This window comes from Lynx rufus, unplaced genomic scaffold (assembly GCF_022079265.1).
Source record: "Lynx rufus isolate CCGP_SWC_20201006 ecotype Redwood Valley unplaced genomic scaffold, mLynRuf1.p SCAF_15, whole genome shotgun sequence".
Lineage (NCBI taxonomy): Eukaryota > Metazoa > Chordata > Mammalia > Carnivora > Felidae > Lynx > Lynx rufus.
The window spans coordinates 47,365,915-47,392,570 of record NW_025814829.1 but is presented as its reverse complement, the minus strand read 5'-3'; the positions used below and the strand labels follow the sequence as shown (position 1 = coordinate 47,392,570).

Genomic DNA, 26,656 nt, shown 5'->3' with positions numbered 1-26,656 from the left:
AGCACCTGGCCGGATTTGCTAACTATATTGCCGAATAAACTGGAATAAACTGGTCACGAGAGAAGCCAGTAACTCAAGAGACAAGGGTTTGGAAGAGAAAGGGAGAGATTTATTGTGAGTGCTAGCAGGTGGGGATGTGGAAGTCTCAAGCCTTAATAATCAACCTCTCCATTGGCAAAATGGACACTAGAGTTTCCTAGAAAGAGGTTCAGGAGGGTACATGCAAAAGAATGGGCAGAGTGTGTGATCATGGGTGGGGGTCAGTATGTGTTCAGCTCAAGATTGTGGGCAGGGAAGGAGACTGGAGTGTGATCTAGGCATTGGGTTGCTATTAAGGCTTTTCTGTTCTGGAGGTTGGAATGTTCTAGTCATTGCAAAATGTTTTTGTCAGTGCCTCCAGAAAGTGTGATAAGAAATAAATACAGTGGATTTTAGTTAGATGGTGAGTTGAGTCTTCTTGTCTATTTCTGGCTTAAACTCTTCAGGTCTATAGTAGGGCAAGAGGGCTCCCTGAAGTAAGTATAAACCATAGTTACAATATTTGGATCTGAGTTTTTTCTGGTAGATGGAATAAGTTAAGATTATAGGTATAGATGGCTAAAGCTTTCTGTTAATATTTGTGGAGAAGATTCTTAAGATTTGTGTTTGTCCTTGGCAAGTCAGCTTTTAAATGGCTTTTCCTTTTGGTTTTTACTTGATAAGAATTACCTCCCTGCAATTTGCATTTTGAAGAGATTGGCTAGATAAAGGGTTCTCGGTGAAGACTGTTAGAACACTGAACGTTTATATTTTAAATGCACAGGGAAAAAAATGTAACCATTTTTTAGGAGGACTTTCATTTCCTTAAGACCAGAAATTTTACAATATTTATAAGCCTTTTGAGATAAATAGGGAAGGTTTTGGGATTGGTGAAAAGGATTGGTGGTCTTTGAATTGCTTCTGGAACCACACCTCTGTTCTATGAAGACTAGTTTTATAAAGAAAGGACAGCTGTTTCTAATTTCTTATAGAATTTGGTTGCTGCCTATATAATATCACAGGAATGACAAACCCATCCACCTATGAGAAGGCCTTTTTTCCCCTTGGGTACATTTAGCATGGGGAAGAAGGCCTAAAAAATTTCTCTTTAGGCCCCAGATATCAGCTTTGCAATTTGGCCAAATTTCTAATTATATTTAATAAGCCTTTTACAAACATCTTGTGAGATTTTCTCTGGAGCAAACAGTAATGATTTCTGGAAGTATCAGACCACCTCATGGACCCAAGGGACATGCTCTAAGAGGGTGTTAAAGGTACTATTTTTATAGGAACGAGAGCCACTCCCCAAGATAGCCAAGGAAGACACTGACCACCTGCATGTCCTGGGCAGGGAAAAATTCCAAGCCAAGTTAATGGGATGTAGAGTGAGACGGTTAGGAAGGAAATAGTTATTCCTAAGAGTGAGATTATTAATAAAAAAGGATGGGATAACATGAATTTTTACTTTCCTCTCTTGACTGGGCCCAGTAGGGAATCTCTTAAACAAAAAACAACAAACTCTTGAGGATTCTCCCTTGGTTTAAGAAATTGTTTTTATTGTGAAGCTCCATCTTTGACCAAGAAATGGAAGATATCTGAGGAGGATCTCCTGTAACCTCAGGTGATTTTATTTTATTGAAAAACAATTTTTTAATGTTGATTCATTTTTGAGAGACAGAGTGCGAATGGGGGAGCAGAGAGAGAGATTGGGAGACAGAATCTGAAGCAGGCTCCAGGCTCCGGGCGGTCAGCACAGAGCCTGATGCGGGGCTCAAACCCATGAACCGCGAGATCATGACCTGAGCTGAAGTTGGCTGCTTAACTGACTGAGCCGCCCAGGCGCCCCCAGGTGATTTTATTTTAAAAGGGAACTGTCTCTTTAGTTCAGACAGAAAATTAGTAGACACTGAGTACTCAGGTAAAAAAGGCCAGAACAGTTTTGTCTTAGGTACCTCTTGTGTTTTAAATTTTTTATTAGCCTTTTGTAATCTTTAATGAGACAAATTTGGAATCTTGAAGCCTGTTGGAAGCTTCTTCATACCAATTAACATAGGTGTCCCATTCTGTTTAATTTGGCAACTCTTATTTTCAACTGTACTTTTTAAAATGAGAAATCGTGTCTAATTGGAGTATTCTCCATCATGGGCACTGTAAATTCTAGGTTGTTTTTAATGAAAATGTTTTCATCTTGCTAGATATCTGCAACTTCTGGGGCTGTAGTTCTTAGGCATAAAATAAGCAGGTATGCTTGACTCTTTAGAGTTTCTCAGAGCCAAACTAATACTAAAAGTTGTGTGCTGTGGGGTTGGGGATTTGTTGCACAGAAGTTTTCTGGAGGTTGTTACATGACCTAGTGTTAATCCAATCGATCTGTGATCAACTGATCCTACCACAGGAGTCTTCTTAAAGTGGTGAGTACTCTAATAACCTTTAAATGCTTGACCTGTACCCACCGATTTTTGTGGCCTTTTGCCTCCAGTATCGCACTAGCAATAACCTTTATTTACACAAAACGACAAACAAACATGTACCTTAATATGGTAGCTGTACTCTGTCTTGGCCACAGGAAGGCCCTGTGCACACCACTGACAATTCCTGTGGAGCCCTGCTGCAGTCTTCTCCCCAGGGAATTGTGGTCTGAAGGGTTGGGGTCTTGGTTCTGGGCAGATCCTTCTGCCAGCTTATTCGGGCCCTGGGCAAAATTGGCATCTCTACTGGGCTCTAGGCAGAACTGCCAGCTCAGTTGGGCTTTGGCCGTAACTGTCTGCTGGCTCAAGCTGACCTCCTAAAGGAAAGCCAATCAGATTAGGAGCTTGAGTGCAGACAAAAAGGCAGAGCTCAGACTAGAGTTTGCTTACCCATAGCCTTCGAAAATGATGAGGAAGACAGTGAACTCACAGTGATTGCGGGTACCATACCCGTGTTTCTCATTATCCCTGAAAGCTGTCGGAATTTTACTTCAGATCCTACCACTGCCACCAAATCTGTTAAATAGTAAAATTCAACCAAGCAAATATGAAGATCTCAAATATAAACAATTCATGAATTGGGCAGCACCCAGTCTAGCAAGTTGAGTGCTCCAAAGAGTTGTATGAAATGGAAGATTTTTATAGAAGGAGGGTGGGGCAAGAAAGTCATTAGCAAAGGAAAAGGATTGGTCCAGATGAGGCTGCTTTCTAGGGGAAAAGCAAGTTTTTTTTTTTTGTTTTTTTTTTTTGTTTTGTTTTTGTTTTTTTTTAATCATACAGGTTACCTTAACTTTCTTTGTGGGGTAGAGAGGACCCAGGTGGCTCACTCACTAGTATGGATTGAAAAATTTCTGATTAACCAGTCAAGGCTACATTTCTGGAGAAGTTTGAAATTGCAGGTATTTATGTATTAAGTACTGGTTTGGGAACTTGGTCTAAATGACACCATTTTGGGCCTCTGGTTTTTGTTTTAACAGTTTAAAAACCCAAAAGGAAAATTTTCTTTTGAAGATGCACGTTGATTTAAACCTATTTAAATCAAAGTGTAATAAATTAGTATAACCAAGAGTAAGTTTGTGAGGTAATGTATAGTAACTTACTGTGGAAATTATTTCACAATATATCATATGTAGTATATCAAATCATTATGTTGTACACCTTAAACTTATACAATGTTGTATGTCAATTATAGCTCAGTAAAACTGGAAAAAAGTAAGCATAACTGAAAAAGAAGAATAACTGTTCTAATTGCAGAAAGATGAAAATTAACAAGGTTTGGAGTACTTTGAGTGGTTGTGGGAAAATAAAAATCTGTAGAAGGCAAATGGTTTACTAACTTAACACTTTTGTTTAGAACTGACTTTCTTTACCTTCAGTTGTATAGAATCAAATAGAAGCTGCTTGCAAGTTGCAAATATGTTTTTTCCACATTATTATATATATCTGTAGCTTAGTGAGCTTATCTGATTGTTATATGATTTTTTAAACATAGACATTTTTGTTAAAACAAGAGGTCTTATAGGCAGTGCTTCACAATTTAGCTTTTCATCAGAATCAGTTGTGGCTCTACAAAAACCCCCATTCCCAGACCCTATCCTAAAGATTCTGAATACAGATATGAGCATATCGTCCTTTGCATTTGATGATAGTGTACCATTAAGCACAATTAGAGTTTATTTGCATAACTGTGATGAATCTTTGTAACGTGTGTTAGTCAACCATATTTATTGAGCAGCTACCCTGTATTTATATGTTTCAAAGTGCTGTAATTAATTCTAACTTGAGCCAGATAATTTATTTTATAAATACAGACAGATTGATTTTTAGTTATCTAAAAATAATGTGAATATTGGAAATAAATGTATTTTTTATTAAAAAAAATCTCATTTTTAATGTTTAGGTCTACATGAGATTATAGTAGTAGAGAAAATTATGTTTATATAGGAAACTAAGTGCAGATGAAATATTTTACCACTGTTGTAACACTTATCCACAACAACAAAGTTGAGTAGTTGTGATTGAGACCATATGGCTTGCAAAGCTTAAAATATTTCCTATCTAGCTTTTTATAGAAAAAGTTTGTCAACTCCTGACATGGATTTACATTGTTTGTAAATAAGAACAGTTTTACTTCTTCTTTTCCAATCTGTGTGCCTATTCTTTCTTTTTCTTGCTTTATTGCACTAGCTAAGACTTCCATGTGATGTTGAATGGGAATGTTGACAGTGTATGTCCTTGTCGTGTTCTCAATCTCAGAAGGAAAGCATTCAGTCTTTTACCATTAAGTGTGATGTTGGTTGTAGGTTTATCATAGATACTGTTTATCAGGTTGAGAAAATTCCCTTGTATTCCTGGTTTACTTAAAGTCTTTAACATGAATGAATGAATGAATGAATGCTGAATTTTCTCAAATGCCTTTATCAGTTTATCATTTGGTCTTTCTTCTTTAGTCTGAAAACAGGGTGGATTATGTTGATTTCTGTCAATGTTTAACTATTGTTGCATTTCCCAGATAAACCCCCACTGGTTGTGTGGGTATATGACATATATCCATATGTATAAACTAGGTTGCCGGATTTATTTGCTAATATTTGACTGAGGATTTTTTTTGTCTATTTTTATGAAGGATATTGGTCTTTTTTTTTTTTTCTTCTTGTAATACCTTCTTTAGTTTTGGTATCAGAGAAATGGCCGTGTACAGTGAGTTGGGAATCCCTTTTTTATATTTCCTTAAAGAATTTTTTTTATAGCATTGGTATTATATCTTTGTTAAAAATTTTTAAACGTTTATTCATTTTTTGAGAGACAGAGACAGAGCGTGAATGGGGGAGGGGCAGAGAGAGAGGGTGACACAGAATCTGAAGCAGGCTCCAGGCTCTGAACTGACAGCACAGAGCCTCAAGTGGGGCTCAAACTCAGGGGCTGTGAGATCATGACCTGAACTGAAGTTGGATGCGCAACTGACTAAGCCACCCAGGTGCTCTAATTTTGACTCAATTTTTGGGAAAGGACTAAGGTCTGTGTCTGTATTTCTTATATTCTGGCATGGATGTCCAGTGTTTCTGTACCAATTGTTAAAAAGGCTGTCTTTTCTCCATTGTATTGCTTTTGCTCCTTTGTCAAAGATTGTCCGACTATATATGTATGAGTCTATTTCTGTGCTCTCTATTTTGTTCTGTTGATCTATTTATCTGTTCTTTTGCCAGTAACACACTATCTTGATTACTTTCTCTCTCTCTTTTTTTTTTTTATGAAATTTATTGTCAAATTGGTTTCCATACAACACCCAGTGCTCATCCCAAAAGGTGCCCTCCTCAATACCCATCACCCACCCTCCCCTCCCTCCCACCCCCATCAACCCTCAGTTTATTCTCAGTTTTTAAGAGTCTCTTATGCTTTGGCTCTCTCCCTCTCTAACCTCTTTTTTTTTTTTTTTTCTTCCCCTTCCTCATGGACTTCTATTAAGTTTCTCAGGATCCACATGAGAGTGAAAACATATGGTATCTGTCTTTCTCTGTATGACTTATTTCACTTAGCCTAACACTCTCCCGTTCCATCCACATTGCTATAAAAGGCCATATTTCATTCTTTCTGATTGCCAGGTCGTATTCCATTGTGTATATAAACCACAATTTCTTTATCCATTCGTCAGTTGATGGACATTTAGTCTCTTTCCATAATTTGGCTATTGTTGAAAGTGCTGCTATAAACATTGGGGTCCAAGTGCCCCTGTGCATCAGCATTCCTGTATCCCTTGGGTAAATTCCTAGCAGTACTGTTGCTGGGTCATAGGGTAGATCTATTTTTAATTTTTTGAGGAACCTCCATACTGCTTTCCAGAGCGGCTGCATTCCCAAGAGGGTTTGCATTCCCAAGTTTGCATTCCCAAGAGGGTTCCCGTTTCTCCACATCCTCTCCAGCATCTATAGTCTCCTGATTTGTTCATTTTGGCCACTCTGACTGGCGTGAGGTGATATCTGAGTGTGGTTTTGATTTATATTTCCCTGATGAGGAGCGATGTTGAACATCTTTTCATGTGCCTGTTGGCCATCTGGATGTCTTCTTTAGAGAAGTGTCTATTCATGTTTTCTGCCCATTTATTCACTGGATTATTTGTTTTTTGGGTGTGGAGTTTGGTGAGCTCTTTATAGATTTTGGATACTAGCCCTTTGTCCAGTATGTCATTTGCAAATATCTTTTTCCATTCCGTTGGTTGCCTTTTAGTTTTGTTGATTGTTTCCTTTGCTGTGCAGAAGCTTTTTATTTTCATCAGGTCCCAATAGTTCATTTTTGCTTTTAATTCCCTTGCCTTTGGGGATGTATCAAGTAAGAATTGCTGCGGCTGAGGTCAGAGAGGTTTTTTTTCTGCTTTCTCCTCTAGGGTTTTGATGGTTTCCTGTCTCACATTCAGGTCCTTTATCCATTTTGAGTTTATTTTTGTGAATGGTGTAAGAAAGTGGTCTAGTTTCATCCTTCTGCATGTTGCTGTCCAGTTCTCCCAGCACCATTTGTTAAAGAGACTGTCTTTTTTCCATTGGATATTCTTTCCTGCTTTGTCAAAGATTGAGTTGGCCATACTTTTGTGGGTCTAGTTCTGGGGTTTCTATTCTATTCCATCGGTCTATGTGTCTGTTTTTGTGCCAATACCATGCTGTCTTGATGATTACAGCTTTGTAGTAGAGGCTAAAGTCTGGGATTGTGATGCCTCCCGCTTTGGTCTTCTTCTTCAGAATTACTTTGGCTATCCGGGGCCTTTTGTGGTTCCATATGAATTTTAGGATTGCTTGTTCTAGTTTTGAGAAGAATGCTGGTGCAATTTTGATTGGGATTGCATTGAATGTGTAGATAGCTTTGGGTAGTATTGACATTTTGACAATATTTACTCTTCCAATCCATGAGCACGGAATGTTTTCCCATCTCTTTATATCTTCTTCAGTTTCCTTCATAAGCTTTCTATAGTTTTCAGCATACAGATCTTTTACATCTTTGGTTAGATTTATTCCTAGGTATTTTATGCTTCTTGGTGCAATTCTTGGGATCAGTTTATTTGTCTTTCTGTTGCTTCATTATTAGTGTATAAGAATGCAGCTGATTTCTGTACATTGATTTTGTATCCTGCGACTTTGCTGAATTCATGTATCAGTTCTAGCAGACTTTTGGTGGAGTCTGTCGGGTTTTCCATGTATAATATCATGTCATCTGCAAAAAGTGAAAGCTTAACTTCATCTTTGCCAATTTTGATGCCTTTGATTTCCTTTTGTTGTCTGATTGCTGATGCTAGCACTTCCAACACTATGTTAAACAACAGCGATGAACATGGACTTCCCTGTCACGTTTCTGATCTGAGGGGGAAAGCTCTCAGTTTTCCCCCAATGAAGTTGATATTAGCTATGGGCTTTTTATGTATGGCTTTTATGATGTTTAAGTATGTTCCTTCTATGCCGACTTTCTCGAGGGTTTTTATTAAGAAAGGATGCTGAATTTTGTCAAAGGCCTTTTCTGCATCGATGGACAGGATCATATGGTTCTTATCTTTTCTTTTATTAATGTGATGTATCACATTGATTGATTTGCGAATGTTGAACCAGCCCTGCATCCCAGGAATGAATCCCACTTGATCATGGTGAATAATTCTTTTTGTATGCTGTTGAATTTGATTTGCTAGTATCTTATTGAGAATTTTTGCATCCATATTCATCAGGGATATTGGCCTGTAGTTCTCTTTTTTTTACTGGGTCTCTGTCTGGTTTAGGAATCAAAGTAATGCTAGCTTCATAGAATGAGTCTATGAGAAAGGAAGTTTTCCTTCCCTTTCTATTTTTTGGAACAGCTTGAGAAGGATAGGTATTATCTCTGCTTTGGATGTCTGGTAGAATTCCCCTGGGAAGCCATCTGGTCCTGGACTCTTATTTGTTGGGAGATTTTTGATAACTGATTCAATTTCTTTGCTGGTTATGGGTCTGTTCAAGCTTTCTATTTCTTCATGTTTGAGTTTTGGAAGTGTGTGGGTGTTTAGGAATTTGTCCATTTCTTCCAGGTTGTCCAGTTTGTTGGCATATAATTTTTCATAGTATTCCCTGATAATTGCTTGTATCTCTGAGGGATTGGTTGTAATGATTCCATTTTCATTCATGATTTTATCTATTTGGGTTATCTCCCTTTTCTTTTTGAGAAGCCTGGCTAGAGGTTTATCAATTGTGTTCATTTTTTCAAAAAACCAACTCTTGGTTTCATTGATCTGCTCTACAGTTTTTTTAGATTCTATTTTGTTTATTTGTGCTCTTATCTTTATTATTTCTCTTCTTGTGCTGGGTTGGGGTGTCTTTGCTGTTCTGCTTGTATTTCCTTTAGGTGTGCTGTTAGATTTTGTATTTGGGATTTTTCTTGTTTCTTGAGATAGGCCTGGATTGCAATGTATTTTCCTCTCAGGACTGCCTTCACTGCATCCCAAAGCGTTTGGATTGTTGTATTTTCATTTTCATTTGTTTCCATATGTTTTTTAATTTCTTCTCTAATTGCCTGGTTGACCCATTCATTCTTCAGTAGGGTGTTCTTTCACCTCCATGCTTTTGGAGGTGTTCCAGACTTTTTCCTGTGATTGATTTCAAGCTTCATAGCATTGTGGTCTGAAAGTGTGCATGGTATGATCTCAATTCTTGTATACTTATGAAGGGCTGTTTTGTGACCCAGTATATGATCTATCTTGGAGAATGTTCCATGTGCACTCGAGAAGAAAGTATATTCTGTTGCTTTGGGATGCAGAGTTCTAAATATATCTGTCAAGTCCATCTGATCCAATGTATCATTCAGGGCCCTTGTTTCTTTATTGACCGTGTGTCTAGATGATCTATGCATTTCTGTAAGTGGAGTGTTAAAGTCCCCTGCAATTACCACATTCTTATCATTATCAATAAGGTTGCTTGTGTTTGTGATTAATTGTTTTATATATTTGGGGGCTTCTGTATTCGGTGCATAGACATTTATAATTGTTAGCTCTTCCCAATGGATAGACCCTGTAATTATTATATAATGCCCTTCTTCATCTCTTGTTACAGCCTTTAATCTAAAGCTTAGTTTGTCTGATATAAGTATGGCTACTCCAGCTTTCTTTTGACTTCCAGTAGCATGCTAGATTGTTCTCCATCCCCTCACTTTCAATCTGAAGGTGTCCTCAGGTCTAAAATGAGTCTCTTGTAGACAGCAAATAGATTTTTTTTTTTTTTATCCATTCTGATACCCTATGTCTTTTGGTTGGCACATTTAGTCCATTTACATTCAGTGTTATTATAGAAAGATACGGGTTTAAAGTCATTGTGATGTCTGTAGGTTTCATGCTTGTAGTGATGTCTTTGGTACTTTGTCTCTTAGGATCCCCCTTAGTATCTCTTGTAGGGCTGGTTTAGTGGTGATTAATTCCTTCAGTTTTTGTTTGTTTGGGAAGACCTTTATCTCTCCTTCTGTTCTAAATGACAGACTTGCTGGATAAAGGATTCTCGGCTGCATATTTTTTCTGTTCATCACATGGAAGATCTCCTGCCATTCCTTTCTGGTCTGCCAAGTTTCAGTAGATAGATCCATCACTTGTCTTATTGGTCTCCCTTTATATGTTAGAGTACGTTTATCCCTAGCTGCTTTCAGTATTTTCTCTTTATCCTTGTATTTTGCCAGTTTCACTATGATATGTCATGCAGAAGATCAATTCAAGCTACGTTCGAAGGGAGTTTTCTGTGCCTCTTGGATTTCAATGCCTTTTTCCTTCCCCAGATCAGGGAAGTTCTCAGCTATGATCTCTTCAAGTACACCTTTAGCACATCTCTCTTCCTCCTCTGGAATCTCAATTATGCGTACATTATTGTGTTTTATCGCATCACTTAGTTCTCTGATTCTCCCCTCATACTCCTGGATTTTTTTATCTCTCTTTTTCTCAGCTTCCTTTTTTTCCATGATTTTATCTTCTAATTCACCTATTCTCTCCTTTGCCTCTTGAATCCGGACTGTGGTTGCTTCCATTTTATTTTGCAGCTCATTTATAGCATTTTTTTAGCTCCTCCTGTTCCTTAGTCCCTTGATCTCTGTAGCAATAGATTCTCTGCTGTCCTCTATACTTTTTTGAAGCCCAGCGATTAATTTTATGACTATTATTTTAAATTCATTTTCTGTTATATTGTTTAAATCGTTTTTGACCCAGAATATATTGTTTAATCGTTCGTTAGCTCTCGCTACTTTCTGGAGTTTCTTTTGAGGAAAATTCTTCCATTTTGTCATTTTGGATAGTCCCTGGAGTGGCGTGGAACTGCAGGGCTCTTCCTCTGTGCTGTCTGGAGTAACTTGTGTTGGTGGGCGGGGCCACGGTCAGACCTGATGTCTGCCCACAGCCCACCGCTGGGGCCACAGTCAGACTGGTGTGTACCTTATCTTCCCCTCTCCCAGGGGCAGGACTCACTGTGGAGTGGTGTGGCCCCTGTCTGGGCTGCTTGCACACTGCCAGGCTTGTGGTGCTGCTTCTATGGGATCTGGCGTATTAGCCTGGGTGGATCTGCAAGGTGCACAGGGGCGGGAGGGGCAGGCTCAGCTCGCTTTGCCAGTGGTTCACTTCGGGAGGGGTCCTTAGGCACCGGGAGGGAGGCAGACCTGTCAGAGAGATGGATCCACAGAAGCACAGCATTGGGTGTTTGTGGTACAAGCAAGATCCCTGACGGGAACTGGTTCCCTTTCGGATTTTGGCTGGGGGATGGGTGAGGGAGATGGCGCTTTCCAGCGCCTTTGTTCCCCGCCAAGCTGAGCTCTGTCCTCCGGGGCTCAACAACTCTCCCTTCCATTGTCCTCTAGGCCTCCCGCTCTCCAAGCAGAGCTGTTGACTTATAACATTCCAGATGTGAAGTCCTACTGGCTGTGAGAACTCACACAGTCCAGCCCCTCTGCTTTTGCAAGGCAGACTCAGGGGCTCTGCCTTGCTGGGTGGGCTGGCTGCCCCTCCACTGCCCCGGCTCCCTCCCACCAGCCCATGTAGCACACACCACCTCTCCGCCCTTCCTACCCTCTTCCATGGGCCTCTTGTCTACGCTTGGCTCCCGAGAGTCCGTTCTGCTAGTCTTCTGGCAGCTTTCTGGGTTATTTAGATAGATGTGGGTGGAATCTAAGTGATCAGCAGGACACAGTGAGCCCAGCATCCTCCTAGGCCGCCATCATCTTCCTAACTTCGATTACTTTCTCTTTATAGTAAGTCAGGTAGTCTTAGTCCCCAGATTTTGTTCTTCAGTATTGTATCGATTATTCTGGCTCTTTTGCTCTTTCTGTAAGCTTTAGAATTAGTTTTAGACGTCTACAGGGCATCTTTCTGGGATTTGGATTGGGATTGCATTGAATCTGTAGATCAAGTTGGGAGGAACTGACAGCAACATTGAGTCTTCCTATACACAAACGTGGACTATCTCTCCGTTTCTTTAGTTCTTTGATATCTTACATCACAGTTTCCTAGCTTTTCCTCATATACATCTTGTATATAAATGTATATATATAAATGTGTATATATACATATGTATATAAATGTGTATATATACATATATATAAATGTGTATATATATAAATGTATATATGAAAATGTATATATATAAATGTGTATAAATGTAAATTCTGCCTTTGTTATATGTAGTGGTCTGTAAATATTAGATCCTGTTGTTGATGTTCAATTCTATAACCTTGATGTATTTTTGTCTACTTTTTTTATTGTGAGAGGAATGTGAAGTCTCTAATTGTAAATGTGGGTTTGTCCATCTCCTTTCATTTCCATCAATTCTTTTTTTTTTTTTAAGATTTTATTTATTCAAGTAATCTCCACAAACAGTGTGGGGCTCGAATTTATAATCCCAATATCAAGAGTTGCACACTCTTCCAACTGAGAGTTGGAGTGCCCCCATCCCATCTTTATATATTTGAGACCCAGTTGTTAGGTGAATTTACCTATAAGATGCTTTGGTGTTCTTGTTAAATTGATTCTTTTAACATTGGTCAATCACCTTCTTTATTCCTAGTGACTTTTTTCTTGTGTGGTAGTCTATCTTATATTGATATGGTCTTTTCTGTTTTCTTCTTAGTGTTTTCATGGTATATCTTCTTCCCCCATTTTAACTTACCTACATTACATTTAAAGTTTTTCTTTTTTTTTTTTTTTTTTAGATAGAATGCAATTGTGTCAATTGTCAATCTGACAGTCTTTGTCTTTTAATTGGTATGTTTAGGCCATTTATGTTTAATATAGTTATAGATATATTTGGATTTAGGTCTACCATTTTATTATTTTCTGTTTTTCATTTCTTTCTCTTTTCACCATTTATAAGGTAAAAACTATCTACTTCCCTGAATTACTTGATGGATGTAACTGATACCCCTTTATCTCAGTGTGAGCCAGTCAGTCCTAGAAATCCAGCATTACTTACCTATCTGCCCTAGAGTCTGTGGTATTTTAGGATTTCTTTTGTTAAATAGAAAATTTCTCCCAATATGGTTATTAGGTTTCATTGGTTAAAATAATACTGGAAGAATAATGCATTTAGAATATCATGCGGAGAACAACACACTTGAAAAATTTGTACTTCAGTCTTGGTGTAGATCAAACATGACATGCTCTTCCTAATTTCAGGTCTTTTTGATGAACCATTGAATTACTATCTTTCAGTATTTCCTTCAAATTTCTAATATTGAAACACATGTTTATATCTTTCTCAGTATGAGGGAAAAGGCCATACCAATGCTGGAGATGCAATATATGAGGTAGTAAGTCTGCAGCGACAGTCTGAGAAGGAGGAACCGGTCACTCCCACTAGTGGAGGGGGTCCCATGTCACCACAGGAGGATGAAGCAGAAGAGGGTAAGAAGTGAAACTTACTCAGTTGTCTTTCTATATATAGCTGCTTTATTTATAACCCTCACAGGTGTGTGTGTGTGTGTGTGTGTGTGTGTGTGTGTGTGTGTGTGTGTCAGAGAGAGAGAGAGAGAGAGAGAGAGAGAAGGGGGGATGGAGAGAAAGAATGCTGATTTTTTCTAGTTTTTGCTACTCTTAGGCTAGATTCTGCTAGATGCAGAAGAGATTTTGATTCTTCAGTTTCTCGGTTGCATAGTCCCTGGCTCCGCTTACGTAACTATTTAAATTGACAGCCTCACTTTGCTATTTTGCTTCCTATTTGGTTTCAAATATTTAAAAAAAATTTTTTTTAATGTTTATTTATTTTTGAGAGATACAGAGACAGCATGCGAGTGGGTTAGGGGCAGAGAGAGGGGGAGACACAGAATCGGAAGCAGGCTCCAGGCTCTGAGTTGTCAGCACAGAGCCCGACGTGGGGCTTGAACTCACGAGCCGTGAGATCATGATCTGAGCCGAAGTCGGACGCTCAACTGACTGAACCACCCAGGCACCCCTCATTTCAAATATTTTTAAAGTGTTTAATGAGAAGTTTCAACTTCTCTCAAGTGTTTTTAGAATTTTAGTGATATGTCATGTCCTATACTCGTTTGATATTATTTAATTCTGACTTGGTTTTTGTTGTTGCCTTATCATTTTACCACTCACTTATTTGAAATAGCATGATATCTGCTCTGTTTACTACATGGATGCTGCTGAGAGGTGCTGACCAACCCCATAAGAGTCACACTTCATTTGGCTCTGTGCTCAGTCCTCTTTTTATAGAAATTAGAACTAAATGGCAGATCTTTACTTTAAACCCTTAAATTATCTGCTTACAAGCCACCTGGGTGGCTTAGTGAGTTAAGCATCCAACCCTTGATTTCTGCTCAGGTCATGATCTCATGGTTCGAAAGATCGAGCCCTGTGTTGGGCTCTGTGTTGACAGCACAGAGCCTGCTTGAGATTCTCTCTCTATCACTCTCTGCTCCTCCCCTGCTTGTGTGCACGCGAGTGTGTGTGCACACTCTGTATCTCTCTCTGTCAAAATACATAAATGGACATTTAAAAAATTATCTGCTTACAGGGTAGGATTTGTTAAAAATAATTTCTGAACTGATATCACCTTTGCAAAAAGCATCTTAGAATTTCTTAGTCTTTCTATGAAACTACTACTTGCCATACAAATACTAGTTATTTTTGGTTAATATGTATTGAGTGTTTATTACATGTAAACATTATTCTAAGTGTTTAATAAAACTTTATGAAGGTATAATTTGCATGCAATAGAATGTACCCAGTTTATTTATTTTTTTTAATATTTTATTTTTAATCTCTACACCCAACATGGGACTTGAATTTGCAACCCCAAGATCAAGTCACTTGCCCTACTGACCAAGCTAGCCAGGTGCCCCCAATATACCCATTTTAGTTGTATAGGTCATTGAATTTTGGCAGATGGGTACATCTGTATAACCATCACCAGAACCATAATATAAAATATTTATATTACCCCCAGATTTCCTTCACACTCCTTCACAAGTCATCCTTTCTCCTCACCTGTGGTTTCTGGCAACCACCAATCTGTTTTCTGTCCTCCTGTTTTGCCTTTTCTACATCTTCATGTAAAAGGAATCTTAATGTAGTCTATGGTATTTAGCCTCTTTCACATAGCAAATCTTTTGAGATTTATCTGTTGTATCAGTAGTTGGTTCCTTTTTGTTGCTGACTGGTAATTTATTGTAAACATATGCCACAATTTCTTTATCACATCACCAGTTAATGAGCCTTTGGGTTGTTTGTAGCTATTGGCTGTTAGGAATAAAGTTGCTCTGGATGTTTGAGTACAAGTCTTTGCTGAGTATATGCTTTCATTTTTCTTAGGTGAATAGCTAGGAGTAGACTTTTGGTAGGAGAAGTCTTATGGTAAGGGTGTATTTAACTTTATAAGAAACCACTAGGCTGTTTTTCAAAGTAGCTTTTTCATCCATCATTTGCAGCATGTGAGTTAGTTGTTCCATATCCTTATCTACATTTGGCATTGTCAATATTTAAAATTTTAGCTGTTCTAGTGGGAGTATAGTGGTATCTTGTGATATTAATTTGAATTTTCCCAACTGACTCATCATGTTGTTCATTTTTTCATATGATATTTGCCATTTGTATATCTTCTTGGTCCAACAGTCTGTTCAGATCTGGTGCCCATTTTTAAATTGGGTTGTTTGTTTTCTGATTGATTTTTAAGATTTCATTTCTCGATCTCTGTTTATATAGATAAAAGTCCTTCATTGGATAGGTTTTACAAATATTTTGTCCCATTCTGTAGTTTGCCTTTTCATTTTGTGAATAGTGTCTTTTGGAGAGCAAGGGTTTGTTTTATGAAGTCTAACTTGTCAGTTTTTTTCCTTAATGATTTGTCTATGATCCATTTAAATTTTTATGCTGGAGGTAGTTTAGAGTTCTTTTTTGGGGGGGGGTTAAAAAACAAAACCACTTATTATCTCTTATGGTTTCTGAAGGTCAGGAATTAGGGAGTGGCTTGTGTGGGCAGTTCTGGCTAAGAGTTTCTTATGAAGAGTTAAGTGTTTTCTGGGGCTGTAATCATCTGAAGACTTAACAGGGTGGGGCAGAAAGGGGCTAATTCATACAATTACCAAAATGATGCTGGTGGTTGGCAAGCAACTTTGCTTCCTCTCCACGTAGGCCTCCGCACAAGGGCTGCTTGGGTGTCCTTTCGGGGATAATGGCTCCCCAGAGAGCAGTCCAGGAGACCAAAGTGGAAACTGCAGTGCCTTTTATATTCTAGCATTGAAGTCATGCAACATCACTTTCACAGTATTCTCTTGATCACAGAGTTCAGCCCTTACTTCCATTGTGTGACTCCACTATATTCTAGACAAGACTCCCAGGAACATTGTTGTGGTCATTTCCTTCCCAGCCAACACAAAGAGGTAAAGACCAGAGATCATTTGCAGGAGAATTTTGGGCCAGACATAGAAACACATTCTTTTCTGGTAAACAAAAACCACAGGACTGTTTGGGAATGTAATTGAGTTATGTTGCTCAAGAAGAAGAACAGTTGTGACAAGCATCTACCAGAAAGTAATTTGAACTTAAGATTTCAGGTAATGTCTTATAAAAATGCCACTCCCTTTAGAAATAAAAAATATATGGAACTAGAATTGGGAGAGAACAAAAATAATAGAATGACAGTTGCTACTCCATAGGAATACATTATATAATTTAAATAAAAATCCCTTCTATCCACTAATTTAAAAGAAGGACAACTAACATGGATTAAGTATCTGCTTTGTAGCACATAATGTATTAGATATTTAATAGATCTAGTTTCATATTTTCTCATATTAGACCTAGAAATAAAGTAAGTATCATCTTTATATAGCATATGAGGAAATTGACTAAAAAAATTGAGGTAAACAATTTGGGGTCAAAGAACTAACAATAATATACAGAATCCGAACTTATGGTAGTGTCACTCTAAAGTCAATGAATTTTCATGACATACAAAATCAAGGTATTCTTCTTTAAACCACTGAATTGATATAACTCTCATTTGCTTAAAAGGTAGTATTTCTTATATTACAGACAAGATATTTTAGCTCTTACGTATTTTAGATCATATTCTACATCTGTCTAATGTCATACACCTTGGCTAGAAGAACATAATGCAACATAATATGAAAATATAATGTGAGACTCTATCTTCCAAATAGCATTGTTTTATGTGAAAGCATTTTTGAAGAGTACTTTCAGCATACAGATAGTGCATTAAAAAAGAACTTTAGAGGGGCGCCTGGGTGGCGCAGTCGGTTAAGCGTCCGACTTCAGCCAGGTCACGATCTTGCGGTCTGTGAGTTCGAGCCCCGCGTCAGGCTCTGGGCTGATGGCTCAGAGCCTGGAGCCTGTTTCCGATTCTGTGTCTCCCTCTCTCTCTGCCCCTCACCCGTTCATGCTCTGTCTCTCTCTGTCCCAAAAATAAATAAACGTTGAAAAAAAATTAAAAAAAAAAAGAACTTTAGATATAGAATAATTCAGTTATGTCAGCCAGAAGCCAAACATACCTCTTTAAAGGATGGGTTGTAGAAAAACTGATTGGAAGCCAAAATATTCTCTTCAACAGAAATCTTTGAGACACACAAGCACTCCTTTAGTTTATTTTCCATGCATTTTTTATTAAACACATTTTTTAGTATTTATTTATTTTTGAGAGAGACAGAGAGTGCTAGTGGGGGAGGGGGAGAGAGAGGGAGACCCAGAATCTGAAGCAGTCTCCAGGCTCTGAGCCGTCAGCACAGAGCCCGACGTGGGGCTCAAATTCGTGAACTGAGAGATCATGACCTGAGCTGAAGTCGAACACTCAACCGACTAAGCCACCCAGGTGCCCCTATTTTCCATGCGTTTTGTCTGACATATTACTCGATGCTATTCAGGACTTGGAAAGGTATTTTTTGGTTTAGTAGTAATTACCTTAGGTGTGATTTAGAGATTTGAAAGTTGTGCAGATGCACTTTAACAAAAGAAGTGTTTACTTATGGAAAGCAACATAACTAGAAAACAGATACATTGAGAAGTAAATGACAAACCAAATGATCCCAGTTTTAGCTTGTTATGAATCATCAGAATATTCAGAAACATCCACTGCCAGGATCTTAAAATCATGTAGGTAAGCATTGGAAAGGCTATCATTTTCTTTATAATTCTTTTTAATGTTTATTTATTTTTTTTGAGAGAGACAGAGAGAGAGACAGTGTGAGCAGGGGAGGGGCAGAGAGAGAGGGAGACAGAATCTGAGGCAGGCTCCGTGCTGCCAGCACAGAGCCCAACGCGGGTTCAATAATGTAATGATTGAACAATTCTGTGCATTTCCATTGCACACAACGATAAGTATAGTCACCATCTGTCACCAAATAACGTTATTACCATCTTATTGACTACATTCCCTATGTTGTACTTTTGTCATCTTCATGACTTATTTAGTAACTGGACTTTGTACCTCTTCTCTGTTTTACCCATCCCCATCCTCCCACCTTCCTCCCCTCTGGCAACCACCAGTTTGTTCTCTGTATTTAAGTCTAGTGGTTGTTTTGTTTTGTTTTGTTTTGTTTTGTTTTTGTCTCTTTTTTTCCTTTGTTCATATATTTTGTTTCTTAAATTCTACATGACTGAAATCATATGGTATTTGTCTTTCTCTGACTTCCTTCACTTAGCATTGTACCCTCTAGGTCCATTCATGTAGTTGCAAATCATCAGGGCAATGCAAATGAAGTGTTGTCAAAGATGTGGAGAAAAAGGAATCCTCGTGCACTATTGGTGGGAATGCAAACTGGTGCAGCCACTGTGGAAAACAGTATGGAGGTTCTTCAGAAAATTAAAAATAGAATTACCGTATGATTCAGTAATTCCATTACTGGGTATTTGCCTAGAGAAAACAAAAGCACTAATTTGAAAAGATATACGCACCTCTATGTCTATTATAGCATTATTTACAAAAGCCAAGGTGTAGAAACAGCCCAGATGTCCACTGATAAATGAATGGATAACAAAGAGGTAGTAAGGGTAGTATGTATATACAATGCAATATCAGTCATAAAAACGAATGAGATCAAGCTTCTTTTTTTGAGAGAGTGTGTATGCACACACATGAGTAGGGGAGAGGGGCAGAGGGAGAGAGAATCTTAAGCAGGTTCCATGTTCAGTTCAGAGCCGGACTTGGGACTCTATTCCATGACCCTGGGATCATGATCTGAGATGAAATGAGGAGTCAGATTGTCAACCTACTGAACCCCCCCAGGCACCCCACTCTTCATTTTTGATGTAGCCATTTTGACACAGTTCTTTTGACACGGTGGTGTCCAAATGGCTACTTCAAAAATATAAGGAATGAGAGGCAAAAGAGATACATTTGAGAAATTCTGGAGGTTAAATCAAGAAGTTTATAAATTAATTGGATGTCATGAGCAGCAGAAGAGAAAGGAGGAAAAAGAATCAAAGGTTACATCTAGGTTTCTAGGTTAGGTGGCTGGATGATCTTGGTACCAACAAATGAGACAAGGGGAAGAAGAGTGGGTTTCGGAATGAGGGTAAGATTTAGACATTGATGAGTTTGAGCTTACTGTGGAACATTAAAGTTGGACTGTTTTTCAGGTACTAGAAATAGTTTTTAATTATGAGAGAAGTTTAATAGTTAGAGATAAAGGTTTGAGAGACCTCAGCATGAAGCAATGAGAATGGCTGAAATTTCCTTGGGAAACGTGGGAGATGCAGGTTGAAAGTAGAGTTTAGGTGATCACTGACATGTAAGGGGTATATGCAGGAAAAGAAAGCCCAGCAAAAGGATTTGCAGAAAATGATCAGAACAATGTGAGGAGAACTAAGACAGTGTAGTAACAGACGGTGAAGGCAGGAGTGATGTGCAGCATTGCTACGTGTAACAGGGAGGTTCAGCATGATAAAACCAAAAATTATTCATTGGGTTTGGTGAATTTTAGAGGTCACTGAACCTCTGTGAGGGTGATTTTACTGAAGTTGGGCAGGAAAGTCTTGTTTTAGTGGATTGAGGAAGGGGAGACTGGTGTTCTAACCTTTCAAGAAAGTTGATAAGAAGAGGAAAGAGATTGGATTAAAAACATTGGGTTATATTAGGCCAAGAAAGGGGTAAGAAATTTGAGCTCATCTGTAGCTGGAAAGAGAGAGCTAAATTAGAGAGGAGTTACCACTGAATTTGTAACAGTACAGCTTCCTGACAGGCTTCTGTGTCTTCTGCAAATGCTGTTTACTCTGCTTACAGGCTCAGTCCACCTGAGTAAGCGCTTCAACAAAGGCATGTTAACAGTAAAAAGAAAACAGTAATTTTAGCGTACTAGCAGTTTCTGCACTTAGAGATGTTTCAAAATATTTTCTATGACATTTTTTTTAGTAGGTTGCTCAGGCAAATTACATTGAAAATGTATTTAATGCAGAATGGCTGAGTAAGGAGCTTGGCCAATCCATTTATCAAAAAGCAATGATAAAAGTCAGTAAAATTGTCAAAACCCAGCCAGTTTAGGACTTAAGAAAGTGACAGATTATACAAAATGAGAAGTATTCATTCAAGAAAAACTACTGAACTCAGGGAAGAACAGTCTGTGGTAGCTTAGTCCCTGCAGCTGCTCCCATTCTGCTCATTCCCACCACTGGCTTATTATTGTGGCAGTTCTACAAGGGTGGGGCAAGATGTGAGAGCTAGGAGCTTGCAGAAACCCGATCCATAGAGGGGAGGGGTGGGGCGACGGGCTAAATGGTTGAAGGGGAGTGGGAGATACAGGCTTCCAGTTATGGGATAGATAAGTCACAGGGATGAAAGTTATAGCATGAGAAATACAGTCGGTGATACTGTAATAGCGTTGTATGGTGACAGATGGTAGCTACACTTATGGTGAGCATAGCATTTAACATTGTGTGTCAACTGTACTTCAATAAAAGACAGAAAGAAAATTAGTAGTTTTGCTTTAGTTGCTGAAAGGGTTTTATGTGATTTGGAGCAAACATAGAAACCTTGTATTGCTGGAATGTTGTTGGAAACAGTCGTGATTTTTGTGGCAAAAGGATGGCCAATGTTGTAAATAGCATGAGGTTGTAATTCTGGCTGGAGAAAGCCACAGATTGACCAGAATTTTTTTTTTTAATTTTTTAACGTTTTATTTATTTTTTGAGAGAGAGGGAGCGAGAGCGACAGCATGAGCATGAGTGGGGTAGGGTCAGAGAGAGAGGAAGACAGAATCCGAAGCATTCTCCAGGCTCTGAACTGTTAGCACAGAGCCCAGTGTGGGGCTCGAACCCATGAGCAGCGAGATCCTGACCTGAGCCAAAGTCAGTCCGCTCAACCAACTGAGCCACCCAGGCACTCCAGATTGGCCAGAATTTAACAGGATTTAAGGAATAAGTGGGCTTTCCTAAGACTGTACATATCACTGGTGGTCTGGAAGACCCTGTATGTGTGCAAGGCTGAGCACTCTGGAGGGACCAGAGCGGGCCCTAACTAGTCACATATCTGTTCTGGACCCGAGGTCTTACATGTACCTGACTGAGTTGTGTTTCCAGAATTCTGTCTCCTAAATGGTTTTGCCTTTCTTTTCTATTCAATGGAGAGAGGCTATACTTCAAGTGGACTAGGTAGCTGAAGACTGTTTCTCCCCAAATCAAGCTGTTGGTTTTCCCCTGTCATCGGGTGGCATTTCCTAGGCTCCAAATCTCAGAATCCAGAAGCCTACCTTTATCTGACTTTGTCATTCCTTGTACTGGAGTATTGTCTTAGCTCCTAACTGGTTTCCCCCCTTCCACCTTTGTCCCTACCAGCCTAGTCTGTGTTCCCCACACCAGCCATACACGTTCTTTTGAAATTTGTCAGATTACTTTACTTCTCCTTAAAATCCCCCACTGGCTTCTCATTTCACTTAGCCAAAAGTTCTTTTTACTATGGTTGACAGGGCTGAATGCAGTCTTGCTCTGATTTTCACCTTAAAAAAAAATTTTTTTTAAAAATTTTGCATTTCTGACCTCATTCTCTACCACCCCCTCCCTTCCACATGCCACACTTGTCCTTTTGCTGTTCTTCAGACATAGCAGGTGCACACTTGCCTTGGGCTGTGGTGCTTGCGGTCCCAGCTGCTGGCTGGGACTCTCTGTCTTAGATTGCCGCATGGTTCCCTCCCTACCCTCATTCTAATTTTTCCTCAGATGCCACCTTCTCATTGAGATCTTGTCTGCTCAGTAAATAGGATGAACACTAATAAATGAATGAACAAAGAATTTTAAAAAATATATAATATTTATTATAATCGATATAATGTTTGTTTTTCCTTTTTTAATGCTTGAAAATGATTCAATGGTAAGAAAGACTAGAAAAACAGAGGCAACATTTCTGGATTGCATTTGAAAATATGCAAAAAGTACATAAAAATTTCAGTTTCATATTCTTATGTATATGGTCTGAAGAATAGGTCATCAGATTTCTGTTTTCCTTTAAAATTCATTTCTGTTCTTAACAATTTTTCGCTATTTGAGATGTCACCTCATCTTTTGAAAATCTATTAGCTATCACCTATATTTAAAAAGTTACAAAAATCACAGAGTAGGAAGTAATAGTTTCTTTTATAGATCAGGCATTTCATACATTTTCAATATACTTTATTATTAGTTCTGTAATTGACATTTCTGTCAACGCAAACATCAAAAGTTAGAGCTGGAGGTGGCATAGAAATGTTTTCCTGCTCGGGGGGAATAGGAGTATTCTTTTATTTAATTATTTCCAACAATTTGCCTGTCAAAGCAAAAGTGGAAGTTCAAGTCACTCTAAATTGTCTTACTTTAGCCTGTAATTTAACTAAAAAGGGATGCAGATTCAAAAGGACTAAGATTGCTCTTAATTTCCTGGGAAAGATCTAAAGTAAAATGAATTAAGGTATCTTGGCATATTTTTCAAATGCTGTTCAAAAAATGAAGTGTGTTAAAGGGGATTAATTTGAATGCAAAGGAATCTTAGCAGAAAGTTAAGTCCATCAGTGCAACATCATAGGGGTTATTTTCAGATTATCTTGTCACCTTTCCATACTCCTACATATTCTGAATTGCTCCTGCTTTTGAAACTTGGTACTGCTTCATCTGTATTTCAAACCGGCTTTCTGTTTATTGACCTGAAGTTTGTATTTAGTTACTTGTAACCTGGATAGTATGTTACATGAAGGCACTGGATGGGATTTCCTTTAAGACACATGCCCAGGTAATTGTAAAAGACCAGACTCACAGTAATATTACATAAGCCTCACTCCTGGTTGTGCTTTTTATGTTCAGTATAGTCTGCAGTTTTTGAATTTTGGATTGGTTCAAATGCTATCTCAAAAAAATTTTCTCATGATTTAAATGATTGTTAGTGGCCTATTACTACTCCTAATCATAAATACAGAGCAAAATAGTCTCAAACTCCATTTTTTTCTTCTAATTTCTTAACTCATAGTCTGATCAGAGAAAAGGCGATTACAAACAGCTGTTACCATAGAAACCAGTTTGCATATACAAAAATGAAAATTTTGTATATTTAAATGAAGATGGGGCGCCTGGGTGGCGCAGTCGGTTAAGCGTCCGACTTGAGCCAGGTCACGATCTCGCGGTCCGTGAGTTCGAGCCCCGCGTCGGGCTCTGGGCTGATGGCTCAGAGCCTGGAGCCTGCTTCCGATTCTGTGTCTCCCTCTCTCTCTGCCCCTCCCCCGTTCATGCTCTGTCTCTCTCTGTCCCAAAAATAAATAAACGTTGAAAAAAAAATTAAAAAAATAAATGAAGATAGGCGATTAGGAAAGAAATTAGTTTAGGAGAATGTGATGATCATATAGTACTTATGTGTGGCAAGAACCAGCTAAAGAAGTGCTTCTCAAACTTTAAATGTGTATGTATGTTACCTGGAGATCTTGTGAAAATGAAGTCTTATTTCTTAGGTCTGGGGTGGGGCCTGATCTGCATTTCTAAACAGATGTCCTGTCAGACACCACTGCTTTTGGTTACACCACACTTTGAGTAGCCAGGATTTAAATTGCCTGCTTATATTAATTCATTTAATCCTCATATCACCCTCATAAGGCCCATACTATTACTATATCCATCTTGCAGATGAGCAAAATATGTTCCGATAAAACATTCTTGGCATACTAGATACTATTTCTTTCATCATTGTATGTGTTGTATGTGTGAGAGAGAGAGAGAAGCAGAGGGATGGAGGGAGGAAAGGACTTTATAATATCATTTCATCTTCGGCATTTTAAATGATCTATGTCAACAAAATGATTAAAAATATATTTGATAAGGGAAGGTATTTAAGAGAAAGTGGAGGGAAAGGGTGTATTCGTTTTCTATTGCTCCATAACAAGTTAGCAAAAAATTTAGTCACTTTAAACAACACACATTTATTATCCTACGTTTTCCATGCATCAAGAGTCTGTGCATGGCTTAGCTGGCTTCTCTGTTCAGCGTCATATGAATCCAAAGTTTCAGTCAGGACTTCAGCCTCATCTGAGGCTTGGGGTTCTCTTCAAAGCTCATGTGATTCTTGGCCGAATTCATTTTCTTGTAGCAGTAGAACTCATGGTGACTTCTTCTTCAAGGCCAACAGGAGAATCTCTGGACTCTTAAGGGAAAGCTTGAGCCTTCTTTTAGGCATTTACCTGATTAAGCCAGGGCCAGCTGGGATCATCTTGCTTTGATTATTTCAAAGTCAAACTGGTTGGGAACCTTATATCTGCAAAATCCCTTCACCTTTGACTTACAACACACCTAGTCATAGCCATCATATTTATAAGTTTTACCTACACTCAAGGCTAGGGATTATACAGGATGTGTACCCCAGGAGGCAAGACTGTTGGGGGCTGTCTTAGAGCTGCCTATCACAGAGAACTATGTAACAAAAATAAAGGAAACTTTTCATTTTCTGTCTTCTATTATTTTTAAATTTTATTTCTTTATTTTTTAAAATTTACATCCAAATTAGCATATAGTGCAACAATGATTTCAGGAGTAGATTCCTTAGTGCCCCTTACCCATTTAGCCCATCTCCCCTCCCACAACCCCTCCAGCAACCCTCAGTTTGTTCTCCATATTTATGAGTCTCTTCTGTTTTGTCTCCCTCCCTGTTTTTATATTATTTTTGTTTCTCTTCCCTTATGTTCATCTGTTTTGTCTCTTAAGGTCCTCATATGAGTGAAGTCCTATGATTTTTTCTTTCTCTGACTGACTAATTTCACTTAGTATAATACCCTCCAGTTCCATCCACGTAGTTGCAAATGGCAAGATTTTGTTGATTGCCGAGTAATACTCTATTGTTTATATATATACCACATCTTCTTTATCCATTCATCCATCGATGAACATTTGGGCTCTTTCCATACTTTGGCTATTGTTGATAGTGCTGCTATAAACATGGGGGTGCATGTGTCCCTTCGAAACAGCACACCTGTATCCCGTGGATAAATACCTAGTAGTGCCATTGCTGGGTCGTAGGGTAGTTCTATTTTTAGGTTTTTGAGGAACCTCCGTACTGTTTTCCAGAGTGGCTGCACCAGCTTGCATTCCCAAGGAAACTTATCATTTTGAAGCACCTGTTAGGTAAAGCCACTTTTACGTACATGTTATCTTGCCACCATGACTATGCTAGATAAGTACTATTAATTCATTTTACATGTTTTATTTTCATTTCTCCTATTGGACTGGGTATTAGGATATAAAATATACAGTATTAGCTAAACAAAAAATTATCTAAACAGCTCTTTAAAACAGTACATGATGAATTGCCAAATGAGTTGTAAGAGCATTGATCGGTGTAGGTTTCCAGTGTCTTTTTCAAGTTACTTCTATTACTTGTATAGCCCTCATCATCTCTGCCTGTTAAAGCTAGGGTTCAGCTATCAGCTTAAATGACATTTTCTTTATGATACTTCTTATCCCCAGTCAGAAGTGATCTGTTTTTCCATGAATATAGAATTCTATAATTTTGCTTATTTATCTTTTGATGACATTTATGATAGTCTATGTTAAATTACAGTCACATGTGCCTTCTTTTCCCTACTTGACTGTAAATTCCTTATGACAAGCTTGGATCTTTATTCATTCTGGATCTGTCCTCTGCCTATCAGAGAATTTCAACACAGTGGGTCACCAGTAAATGGTAGCTTTCATTCACTTTCCAGTGATTAAGTCAGGGGAAATGTGAGTGAGTTAGTAGGATTTGGAAGAGTAGAAAGTAGGAAGCCATAGCATTCTGACATTTGTGAAAACCATAAGTATGGATGCACGCAGAATCCGCAGTGTATCTGTGAGACATGAGTGAGAGGTTAGAGAGACAGGTCGAGACCAGGCCTTGGAGGCCCTCATTGAAAACATTGACACAGCATTGACTTTCACTGTATGAAGCCATGAAGAATCATTGAGGGATTTTGAGCTAGGGCATGGAATGAGTCAGGATTTGAGTTAGGAAGATTAAGTGGGCAGTAAGCTATGCAAAATGCAGTTAGGAACAGTGGAGAGGAACCTGTGATTATATGTCTAATTTGAGGAGATAAAGCCTGAACCAGGGTGCTGATCCTGGAAATAGAAACTGACTGATTTCAGGGAAATAATTGACAGGAAAAGGTGATGAGTCAGACTTGTCTTTAATTGCCATCTTCAGAGGCTCAGTGCTGGGTTAGCTTGCCCTGGAAACAAGCATCTTTGTATATTAATTTTGTTCATTTAT

At 38.5% G+C, this 26,656-nt stretch overlaps 1 protein-coding gene across 6 annotated transcripts in view; it reads left to right on the top strand.

Annotated features, from left to right (window-relative positions):
- The window catches only part of RABGAP1L (RAB GTPase activating protein 1 like), a 770,330-nt gene that overhangs the window by 161,212 nt on the left and 582,462 nt on the right, over window positions 1–26,656 (top strand). For all 6 annotated transcript variants that reach the window (XM_047076973.1, XM_047076974.1, XM_047076971.1 and 3 more), the window contains one exon: window positions 13,212–13,353. In XM_047076973.1, the coding sequence (XP_046932929.1) occupies window positions 13,212–13,353 (142 nt within the window). The remainder of the gene's footprint in view (window positions 1–13,211; window positions 13,354–26,656) is intronic.